This window comes from Centroberyx affinis, unplaced genomic scaffold (assembly GCF_046629955.1).
Source record: "Centroberyx affinis isolate AG114_WGS23_722 - 3 ecotype Tasmania unplaced genomic scaffold, CSIRO-AGI_Caff_v1 ptg001303l_1, whole genome shotgun sequence".
Classification (NCBI taxonomy): Eukaryota; Metazoa; Chordata; class Actinopteri; order Beryciformes; family Berycidae; genus Centroberyx; species Centroberyx affinis.
In genome coordinates, this window is record NW_027279809.1 from 1 (window position 1) to 12497 (window position 12497).

Here is a 12497-nt window from a genome sequence, read left to right on the forward strand (position 1 = left end):
AACGGCGGCGGAGGAGAAAAACCCACCGAGGGAGACAGACAGAGATAAAGAATGAGAGAGAGGGGGGGTGAGCACTTGAACTCGAGTGGCATTGGTGACGCTAATGCACTGTTCAGACAGACAGCGAGAGAGAGGGGGAGCAAGGAGAGGGAAATTGAAACAGTAAAAGTGATTGAAGGAAACAAGGGAGCCGGATGGGCTAATGACATAGGCTATTGAATGGACTGGATCACAGTGATTGAGAGAATAGATGAGATTATCTCCGATTATCTGCACTTGTACTGAGCTCAGAGAGGAAAAAGAAAGAAGAAACACAGAGTAGGCAGAAGTAAGTTCATACACACACATCCTTTTAATGCACATTTTACACAGAGGTATGGCAATAACTTTTATACAAACATTAAGAACAATTTACCTAACCCCCATAACGGCCATTTTGAACACACATATACATGAAATTAGCATTATTTTAGCACAAGTGAGGTCTTCAGAGAGACTTAACAGTCATCAAATTAGCTAGCAATCTTGGGAACAACAACTACAATGGCTGCTTGCATTTAGCAGGGAAGCTAGCTAGCTGACTAGCCAGTTAGGTACAAGCTAGCTAGATTCTGGGAGCTAGCTATAGCTTAAAATGTGAACCTATATCCCTCCAGATTCTTGAGATTCATTTGTTTCTTATACGTTATTCAGTGGGGAATCTTTACACAACAGTAGAATATAGCTGGGCTGTACTTGCTCTTCCAGGTAGAGTGTGACATAAAGTCAAAATGGCTGCCGTGGGAATAAGGTAAGGAAAGCAAACAAGGAGTTCTACATTAGCGCAATTATAAAACCATAATAGTGGAAAAACAGGCAACAACACAGCATCATACAGACACAACCAACTTCAAATACAGACTCTAAATATATGTTTTTGATCCAACTAGAGACCAGAGATCACAGACATTTTGTATGCCAGGATAAAGGTCAGAGACATCACACTTGCCGCAACGTATGATCTAGCATTGCAATCCCGAGGCCATACACACACACACACACACACACACACACACACACACACACACACACACACACACACACACAAGGCCACCCTGTCGTAGTGAGATGTAATTGGGGACGATTAGCTCCCCCCGTTGCCCTTTGTGCCCAGAGGGGGTCCCAGCTGTTATGGTGGAGAGTGGGGAGAGGGGGGGGAGGAGGGAGGGGGTGGGGGTGCAGTCACACTAGCGACATATGACCAATTGCCATCCCCTAACAGACCAGCTGCCACCCTGCAGCAAACATCCCATACACCTACATCAGTCAGGATTATGAATATATACATCATGCAGGAATATACATGAGCTGAGTTGATACAGCCACACATCTTTTTGGCTCAGGGGCTAAATAGCATGGCATAGCACGGCCGATACACACACACACACACAGGCATTCCAGTTCTAATCAGTGGGTGTTTTAGAGGGAGTTTCCAGCATCTTGTGGGCATCTGCGGTCGTGACAAGACTGGCGATGGCGTGTTTACCGCCCGGACCAGCCAAGGCGGCGGCGGCGGCGGCGCATCCGCCAAAGAACTGTCACATCCATCCTGATTGAAATTCAAATGGATCACCCTCGGCGGGATCAATACTGCATGATAATGATGTTGTGACATTTGGGGAGGAAGTTTGTGTGTTTGTGTGTGTGTTTGCAACCTTCACAGTCGTGTGTTTGTGCGCCAAGTCGTCGGTGTGTGTAGGTGTGTAGTTTGCTGTCACGCTGCAGTCCTTGTTTTCTCTAAAAGTGCCCGCTGTGTGTCTGTTACACTGATGTCTCATGGGCAGTGTTGGGCTCGTACTCTACTCATTAGTCATTACTTATAAAAAGTAATATTATTACTTTGATTATTACTCCTGGCGCGTAGCAATCTGTTACTCTACTTGGCAATTGCATCCTCTTTGCCCTTCAAAAATCTGGAAAACATTGCTCTCCTGTGAATCATCACTGAAACCAAATAACTTTGATGCTCAATGTTTTTGTTGTCCTTTTACTGGATAAACTAAAAAGTAGTGAGAATACTTCCTGCCATTTGTCATCTAAGCTAGCATCGCGTTAGAGGACGACGACTAATTATGAGGGAAACAAATTGGAAGATGACAGTGGGATAAAAGTCAAAATGTCCCTCCATGACTCTCTCTACCTTCCAGTTCCCCTCCCTCCCCCTTCAATTGTTGGTCTTCTCCACGACCCCCGAAATCCATCGGCCTCTCCAGTATTAACCGAGCTTCGGCGTGGGCGGCTAGCTTTATGAGCAGCATCAGTGATCCATCAGTGGGGTTGGGGACGGCCCTTTAGCACCATTGATCTCCCCACTCTGCCGAATGTGCATATATACACCACCTATACATCACCGGATGACGCTTTATCAAGACGGATGGATGAAACACAGCGGCGCGCTCGGTCCGCATTAGCGATACTAAATATTTCCGAGGACGCTCGCCCCGCTGATTGATGGCTGCATAAAACTTCCGCGGCCCCCCCCCCCCCATCTTTAAGCAACTTTCTAATAACAGCCCTCCGTCGTAGAACGGATCTGCTGGGAGCCTCTCGGAAAGGAGTTAAATTCGAATGCGATTTTGTTTTTTTGCGTCTTTGTTTTCACGCCGAAACTTCCCGCCGTCGGTGCCAAGAACGCCGTTTGTCAGTTTCGCTGATTTATTTTCGCCCCCCTCTTTCTTCCCGCTGTGTCTGTCCGTATCTTCTGCTCATCTCTCTCCCCTAATCCCTCCTTTCTCCATGCTCTTGCCTGTTGTTCTGCGCATCCATCCGGTCCGTCCAGCTCCTAAATGAGTTGGCTGCGTCGTAGTGAAACTCTGTTAATTACCTTGTCATCCCCCGACAGTTGGCAGTGACAGGTTTTAGACTAGCTCTCCGAGGAGGTGGGCGGACACCGGTGCTAAATTAAAAAGCTGGAAAGCCTGTCATATCCTGTCATTGGTATATTTAATGGAAAAACCGAGCATGTGTGTGCGCACGTGTTGATTCTCGGGAAAAGAGAGGGAGAGAGGCAATTAGAGGCAGGCAGAAATAGAGAGCCAGATGACATATACTGTAGCGATTGAGTGAGAGACAGAAAAGAGGCGACAGCGACATGGACAGAGAGAGAGACGGAGAGAAAGAGAGATGGAGATTTGTTGTCCAGATATACCCCCCCCATCTTCACCTAATGGAAAAGCCGTGTCATCCCTCCCTGGTACACAGCTGCGGCGCCGCAAAGCGAGGCTTGCCAGGGATCTGTCCGCCGCGCCGCGGTGCCGAAAAACACTCGGAGGACACGGTCGATCCTCCTCCGGTGTTATTTACCCCGGTCCGGGCCCCCGTGTTTGCCCCGGCGAGTGTGAACAAGCAGCAGGGCCTGGGGGGAGCTGTCCGAGGTGCTGAAACCAAGGAGCTGCCACTCCAGCTGCTGGGAGCCGAGGGTTTCAGCACCATAACAACCGGCTATAGGAGGAGATGAGATTGACTGGCTGATTATCCGGCATGGAGGGATGTTAGAGGGATGTGTCATAACAAAGATGTATTGTGCTCATTGTATCTCTTAGTTGAGTGTTTGTCCATCTACCAAGATATCTTTGCAGCCATTCAAAATGAAGCCATGCAACAACAAGAATAGATTCACTACAGGCCTGCAGTGCATTTTTGATGATGACATATAGATTTAGCATCTAGATTTTAGTAGTTACTAGAGTATGTGTTATATATGTGTTATATATATTACCATACATCACTCTATGGCAGCAGTCCAACTAAAAGATGAAGCACCCAGAAGTGAGTTCCCCTGTCGCTTGGCTTTATCAAAATTCATTTGCATACAAGAAGAGGATTGTGAGAGCTGAGTGTAAAGTCGCAGCTAAGAAGTGAAGATTTATAGCTGACGTAAAATTTTCGCAGTAATACTTTGGCTCCTTTTATTAATTGAAACCTGCTCAATAAAGAACAGACTTAAAGTGCCTCACCCTGACTGACTGGCTGACCCGAATTTGCCTCGTAAAGACCTGGTAAAAAAAGTTCCTCAGTAAAGCTTTGGGACAAGAAATTAAGCCATGACTTTAACCTAGAAAGTCTTACGGGTCTTCGGACTACCTTGTTCGCATTGCTGCTGAAGGGAGGAATATGAATTGAATTATCACGCTCGGTTGTGGTCATTGAGATGATATCTTTACAGGTGATGTCAGGCTTTTCCGCAACAGCGTATCCTTGTCTGAGGTTATTAAATGCGGCTTCAGTCTTAAAGGGGGGAGAAAAGTGTTCGAAAGTCCGAGGGGAATGGTCTATTATTTTCAGTCCTGCACCGGAGAAGCTATGATGTTACCGCAGTATCATTTCTGGGCAGAGAGAGAAAAAAAAATGCTTAGGAGGGTGAAAGAAAGAGAAAGAGGAGAGGAAGGCGAAGAGAAAAGAGCTCTGGGAAATCTCCCGCCCCATCTCGCAAGGCACCTCAGCTTCCCTGTTCCTCTCACTCACCTCACTGACTTTCAATCGCCGGAGCCAATTTGCTGGGAGAGAAGCCCCACGCTGGCAAGAAATGAAACCACCTCAACTCCTCGACACCCCCACCCCGCCATCCTCCTCTCCCCCCCCCCCCTCCCTTCCCTCTCTTCTCCTCTCTCCTCTCTCCTAGCACATCAAAGGCCTGGAAGAGAAACACGGAGACTCGCTTGGTCGCCTCCCCGCGCTTCATTTTGTACCTCGTCCTCCCTCCCTCCCTTCCTCCCTCCCTCCTCCCGTCGCTTCTCTCTTCTGCCAGGCTCTCAGGCCGAGAGAGAAAGCAAGAGAGAGAGAGAGATAGAACGGTTCCTGGCCAGTTCCTCTCCTCCCCCGGTGAAAATAGAGAGATAGAGGGAAGGGAGGAATCGATCAAAAAAAGGGGGCAGAGTGGAGGCGCTCGTCCTTCACTTCCAATGACACGCTTGGTGGTCCTTTCTTAGCGTCTGCTGCTTTTAGTTTGAGTTTGGAGGTGTGGCTCCCGATAGCGGTGCCATGATTCGTCCCTTTTGAGTTATTGCTGCCTTCAAGTGCTGTCGCAAATAAAGGAATAAGAGATCGGAGAGCACGAGCGCGATCAAATAAAGTAGTAAATCTGACTGGGAGAGTGGGAATTATCTATGATACACACAAGTTTGCGGAGACGTGATGTTTGGGGTGGGGGGGGGGGGGGGGCGGATAGAATAGAAGCCTTGTCAAGAATTGATGCTTAAAGTGTTTATTTTTCACTCTTTATGCATCAATTACAGGCTTGATGAGCGTTTTCTTCTCTGCTGCTGCATCACAAAGTATCTCTGTGCCACTAGATTTTAAAACAAATCAGAACAAAGCAAAAAAACGACACGATTGATTTTGTTATTAGGGTTGGAGAAAAAGTCAAGTTGTTTTTACGGCTTCTGAACTTGAGTTTACGAGGAGCACTTCAAGGCAACATTATGACTCTTTCCCCTTGAATACATTACTGTATCTCCCGTGATTTTTTTTTTTTTTTGTTTTGTTTTTTCGGCAAATTGAGTGAGAATGTGGGCAGAGAGACAGAAACGTTGCATGGAGGGAAGGAAAAGGAAATAAAGGTTAAGAAACGGTAAAAAAAAAAAAAAAAAAAGAGAGAGAAAGAGGAGGGATGTTGCCTGAGGCAGAGCCGGGCGCTGTCTCTCCCCAGCACAGCGGTGGAAGCATCAGGGGCTTGAGACTGTAAATAATTTACTGTCTCAGAGCAAAGAACACACACACACACACACACACACACTCACACACACTCTCAGACTTTCTCTTTCTCTCCACGCACAACACATATACACAGACAAAGGCCATTCTGCTTTCATCTCCTAGGGGAGTGGCAGCCGCATTACTATTTCATTTAATGTTTTTGTCTGTCTTCTTGGCTGACATAATGGGGCAGGAAGGTAAGGCGGGGCCAAAGTTAACTCTTGGGCCAAGAACTAACACATTCATACAAGCCGACCTTTGTTTCGGTCTAAGAAGCTCAGAAGCAGCATTTGTAACCGAGTCAAACTGCTTGCCTTTCTCCAGTCTGTTTTGACTCGATAGGCCTGTATCAGAGGTCCCGACACGGGTTCAAATTACCTCACCTCACCTCACCGCCGGCCGATCTACCCCGAAAGCTATCGGCGAACAAAGCTTTAGCGATGACACCGAATCGCCTCAGTGTTTATTATTGTCATCCCCTGCATTTAATCGCATTTCGAAAGCCCCCAGGGGAAGCGGGACACACCCTTTTTTTTTTTTTTTTTTTTTACCGCCGCATTGTAACGGTTTCTAGTTATTCTGTCTCCGGCACGAAAACACCATCGCTCCCCAGAGGGCCTCTCCTGACATTTAGCGTGGTGGGTGGGTGGGTGGAGAGAGAGAGAGAGAGAGAGAGAGAGAGAGAGAGAGAGAGAGAATGGATAAAGTGGGGATGGTTGAGAGGGGGGAGAGAAAGCCTGATAATGGGCCTTGTAGAGGAGGGCGATGGAGGAGAGGCACGCAAAATGTCAGACGTGAGCTGCATGGCGGACCAGGGAGTGAATGTCAAGGGGGGGGGGGGGGGGGTGGACGGCCGTTGGGGCGATTTCCCCCCCCCTCCGTCATTAGCGAGATACCAGTGACCCGGGCCGGTGCCGGTGACCAACGATTGGCTTAAGGCGGGTGTGACCCAGCCTGTCAGTGAACTGAGCCAAAGGGTAATAAGAAAAGAACGGGCGGATGCGGTGATATAGACTGTAGACACCAGGGTCCAATCGTACCTCAGCTCAGATCACACATAAAAAAACAGAGGATTTCTTTTGAGTGACACCATTTTCCCCCTCTCACTGCAGGTATTGAAAAATATCTGGAAAAAACAAAATACCCTTTGCTGAAAATGAGCCACGATACATATTGTCACATTTTTGTATCGCGATACAATGCTGTTTTACATGTTAAGAGACATTTGGAGCCCCCCGTCCCCCATTCCCCTCTGAAATGCCAGTGACCAGCGGGGGGGGGGATTTCGAGCGATCCCAGCATCCTCTCTGGCCTCCTGTGCCCCCCCCCTGGCATGGCACAGACGGAGCAGGCGGCGCCCCCGCCGGTGCCCCCGCCGGTGCCACTTTGTTTTGGGTGGTGTTTCGCTCTAATGTGGGAGCCTGTGGGGGCCTGGCGGGGACACAGAGGCCTCCCTCTGGCACGGAGTCACATCCCCTCTCTGCAGGATAATCGGTTATATTTAGGGCGGGGGCGGGGGGGGGGGGGGGGGATAAGTGGGGAGAGGGGAAATAAAAGATATGATGCAGCGTATAGAGAGGTGTGAGGAACAGAGATAGAGCGAGGGATTTTTTCTAGTCGTCGGTTGGTATAAAACTCTCTCTTTCGTTTCCCTTTTCTGCTGCCCCGCACCCACCAACCCCCCCGCCACACACACACACACACACACACACACACACACACCCCACCCTTCCTCTCTACCTCTCTCCACCTTGACGGCGTGTCACTGCGGCAGCAAAGGCTTATCTGCTCCCTGTCTTTGCATACCGAAGGAGGTAACCCCCTCCCTCCCCACCCGTCTTTTTTTTTTTTTTACGCCGCCGTGCTACTAATCGGGGCGCACACGGAGCCAGACAGTTTGTTTGCAATCCGATAAGAAGGAGCGGAGGAGAGGAGAGGAAGAAAGGGGGAGGAGGGAAAGAAGGGAGGGGAGGGAGAGAGACGTTCTGGAAATATCAGCAAATTGGATTTAGCAGGAGAGAATAGCAGGTATCTGATAGCGCACAGGCTTGATTCTATTAATGCGGGCGGGGAAAGTAAAGGAGGTGGTGTGTGTCTGTGTGTCTGTGTGTGTGTGTGTGTGTGTGGTGGTTTTAATTAAGGAGGTGCAACATGGAACACTTCCCCTTCCACACCCTCTGTGACAGGAGATAGGTGTTTGAAAGCTGGCACTCCCTCCCTCTCTCTCAACATGGCAGCACCGCAGCCTCTCGGCTTCTTCCGCTCTCTCTCTCTCTCTCTCTCCCTCTATCTCTCTCTCTCTCTCTCTCACCCTCCCCGCCCCCCACCCCACCCCCTCAGCCTCCGCGCGGCCCCTCCCCGCCGGCTCCTCTCGCTCTTGAAAGGAGGCCAAAACGCTCAACAAAGCAGTTGTTGCTCGTTGCGTTTGATGTGGAGATTTTTAAGATAGCTGCTAATAAACAATGAAGTATAACCTCCATCGGCTGCCAGCTTTTTTTTTTCCCCACTTGGAGGGCTGCCTTTCTCTCTCTCTCTCTCTCTCCCTCTTTTTTCTTCTTTTTTCTTCCCAACGCCTCGCTCCATCTGCGCGCCGTTTCACCCAATCAGCAAGAAAATGGGAAGCGATCAACAACCACCACCACCACCGCTCCCTCCTCCAAACACACACACACACACACATACACACACACACCACCACCACCATTCCCTATCCTTTTCTCTCTCCCACCCCCCTCCCTCCTTCTTCTCAATATCTTCCTTGGCTGACCTAGATAGTAAAAAGCGAGGAGCTGGAAAAACATGACTTCAGCAGAATCAAAATGCTTTTCAACGGTCTAGCAGACTAGCCCTTTGTTATGCGGCTAGATAGGCACTTGCATATTCTTCCACTTCCAGATGGCAGTATTTATAGCAAGGGTTGCTGTGTTGTTCCAAACACCCATGGGTTGTTTTTCTTTTTTCTTTTTTCCCTTCCTTTCTTTTTTGTTCTTCTTTTTGCTAAAGTAGGGTAACTTTGAGTATCTGACTTCAGAATGAGTGTCCTGACTCTTGGCTCCGCGTTTGCATGGAAACTGGGTCAGTGTCATAGCTCACCTGGATCCCGAGGAGAGACGCATACGTGCCCGAAAACACCACGCTTTTTTTTCCTATCGGTGCGATTTCACCCAGAAATCTCTCCTTACACGTCCTCTCTCCTCCTCCGCTTTTGTCCGAGTGGCCTACATGGTCGGCAAAGCGGCGTATCTCCATCAGCACACGCTAGCCCCGCGTGCATCAGTCCAATCCCTGCTTATGTGGCGCTCTCCCACTGCCAAACTAGGTCAGCAGACCCCGGGTATCACAAACCAGACGAGTCCATGCTGAATACATAAGCCCGTTTGATCCAGAACCAATGAAAAGAGCACGCAACTTGCTACCATCAACCTGTTTATTCTCGATCTAGGTGGGGAAAAAGTCATTAGGGACATTACGGGGATGGAAATACATCGCTGTTTGTTTTGGATGCAGCACTTTAATTTTGGCCGGTATATTTTTCATCTCTTTTTTTTTTTTTTTTCCATATTCGTTGAAATTAAACCCCGCACGCTCTCTCTCTCTCTCTCTCTCTGGCGCGCACTCGATTCTCTGTCCTGTTCTTGATCTTTGTCTGAGCCTTCTCTTTTGTCCCGGATAAATGACTTTGTGGAGAGGACGGCGTTTATTACAACCTCCAAAGAGAAGCAACGGCTAAGTATGATAAATGAGTGATGAATTTATCAGCGTGTGATGAATGTGCGAGCGCGCCACTCCACGGCGCCCCTCGTTGAGGCGCGTTTGAACTAACCGATTTTTCTTTTCTCTCTCTCTCTCCCTTTTTTTCTCTCCCTTCTCTCCGCTCCTGCCCCCCCCCCAATGATGCCTTGAAAACATCCAAATAGGTAAGTGACAGAATCCCACTTTTACACACTAGAATGTCAAATTGAGTTATTTGGTTCATTTTCCTTGGTAGAAAAGGCAGAAGCTGTACAGCGCTATGCTTTGGCAGCGGGTACAAAAGCGCGAGGATTCTTCGATAGCGAGGCGTTTGTGGCGCTTGATGACTTTTTAATGGGATTCCGGGCCTTTTTTTTTTTTGAAGGAGAATGACAAAGTTTTACATATCTGCGCGCCTGTGAAGTGTAGTGAACGGCGGCGGCGAATTGAATCAGCCGTAAAAGAAAGTGTGCTTTTAATTACCACTCTTCGCTGGACAGTTTCTCCGCTAGTCAGCGGCGTTTTCCGGAAAACTCAGCGCTGTCACTGTTTTGACAATGATTCAGCCACAGCCTCCACTGCGTTTAATTACATATCGAGCGCAAATGGGGGGAAAGCCTTGATTGCGGATGCGAGGGCCACAGAGCCTGCTCTTGCAGCTTGGATTGTAGGCATTGCATTAATTATTAATAGCGGATTGCAGTGTGCCTCACTTCTCCCTGCTACCGACTTCTCATTTCTACATATCCCTCCATGTATCATATCTTAATAGTCATGGCATTGCAATATTTAATACGTGCAGTGATTAAAAGAGTGGTCAACTGCCGCTTTTTTGGAGGCAAATTACCCCTGCATGTTTAAATGAGAGCAACTCATGCCACCATCTCAGTACTTTTGATGGGCCAATTTATATCAAGCTAGTTTGGACAAATCTGGAGTTTTCCTTTACTTTTTTTTTCCCCCTCTCCTGCTGGTACTTTTTTGAAAGTAACATTGTGTTTCTCATTAGAGCCCCACAGCAGGCCGTGTTAGAGGCAGGCACATGACGCTTCACTTCTCCCGCACTTCACTTCATCTCTCCCTCACACACTCTCTCTCTCTCTCTCTCTTCATTTCCATGTACAGTATATCCTCCCTCCACCCTCCTTTTTCTCACTCGCACAAAGGCAAATTGCTCATCTGTCTTTGCGCCCTCACCCCATCCTTCTCTCTTTTCATTATTCCTCTCCCCTCTCCTTTTGTCCTTTTTATATTCATGAGTACCATCTTTTTTTCTTTCTCTTTTTTTCTCGAATTCTCTCCGCCTGCTCTACATAGGATGCCTATCTGGGCAGATGCGTGCTGCGCTTTGTTATTCAGCCCGCGCCTCATAAGGCGGGAGGATGAGAGCGAGATGGTGTTTACGTTGCCTTACAACTAGAGCTCATGTGTTCCAATTTAATTTTCTCATTTAGGCCGGTCAAACGGCTGGATTTGGAATACATGAGCCTGTTTAAATTCATGAGGTCAACTCGAGTGCTTTCTGTAATTGGAATCATTTACACACTTTCTCCAGGATGCCCCCTTAGCTCATTGGTGACAACATGATGATGAGTGGGAGTCTGAGGGTGAAAATGGCCGCCGTACTGCACACCACAAAGCCATCTGAAGCAATAACATTGCATTGTTGCGGTGCGGTTTGCATACAAATGTTCCTCAGACAGTCAACTCAGTGCTTTTCTCCACTGGTGAAGAACAGCCACAGCATCAGGTGAATCAGTCTGGGCTTTTTCAATGGCAGAACAATTGACTGAATAAGTATAGGCCCTTTGCAGAAGCATTCTAAATCCCATAGCAGGGTGGGAAAGTAACACCCGCTACCCGCCAAATGCAGGTCATTTTGAGCAGTGGTAAACTTCAGTCCACCAACCATCTGTGCCACCAACCATTTCAATGAGAAGCGGTGACATAACAAGCAAGGAATACATGGGAACAAATCCTGCACACATACTTTTTTCTGAATTGTTGATGGTGCGTTGACCTAGTGCAGTCCCATATCAAAAATAGAGGAGGCCCAAACTCAAGATAAAAAGTCTGGTTTATTCAATAGACATTTCACCCATCAGGGCTTATCAGTGGATGAATGTGTGGTTGCGCAACTGAAATAGTTCTAAAAATAAACCTGGCTACTTCAGCTAGATTAAATCAATGGTAATTCATTTTTTAAAATGTATGAATCAACAGGCCATATAATAAAAAATAACTTTTTACTAGTAAAAGGTCAGTCTTCTTACTTTTGACTTTGCTAGTTGCCTAATATCAACATCTAATCATCACCTAATATCAACATTGTGTATGCTAGTGTTAGCATGGAGCACCAGAGCTAATGATCTACCAGGGATACATGGATGATTTGGGTGACTCATCACTTAACATAACCACCAGAAATTTGGTGTATTCCTTGAGGTGTGGGGAAACATTACAATTTCACCTTGACACCCTAATTCCAGGCCTTCTTTTTCATCATTTCCACTGTCTTTTGCTTCATCTCTTTGTAGCCATAATGTTTTTTTGTCTTCTACACAAGGCTCTCTGTAAGCAACTGCGTTTTCTTTGGTGGAGCAGGGGGTGGATCTTTGTATTTTAAAGAGCTCAGCATGGAAAACCCACAACTCAGCATGCAATATGTCTACCGCTCCCCACGGCCACGTAAATTACAGGCGTGCAGAGGTGCCTCCCTGGCTGTAATAGCCAGCGGGATCCGCTGTTCTCTGTAAGCAGGGGAGGTTTGATCTCCGCCTGTACTTGAGGCAGCTTGATTGACAGTCCAAAGGAACCAGTGGGGAGGTTACCTGCTTCGTTCAGCCATAAAAAAAAAAAACACACAGACACTCACACACACACCAGTCCTCTACCCTCCTCTTTAATCATTCTTTTCCCCCGTGGAGGGAATATCCTTCGGGAGGTCCCGGTGCACACTTCACACACACTCACAAATCCCGCAAAAATAACAATGGGCTCGGGCTGCCTCATCGGCTCTCATCTTCTCCCGA

General features: G+C 47.8%; 1 protein-coding gene across 1 annotated transcript in view; it reads left to right on the plus strand.

Annotated features, from left to right (window-relative positions):
- Positions 1–770: 770 nt before the first annotated feature.
- LOC139649202 (neurexin-2-beta-like) overlaps positions 771–12497 on the plus strand; it is a 140190-nt gene continuing 128463 nt past the window's right edge. Inside the window, exons 1-2 of the mRNA XM_071525538.1 lie at positions 771–790; positions 3241–3458. Coding sequence (XP_071381639.1) covers positions 771–790; positions 3241–3458 — 238 coding nt within the window. The remainder of the gene's footprint in view (positions 791–3240; positions 3459–12497) is intronic.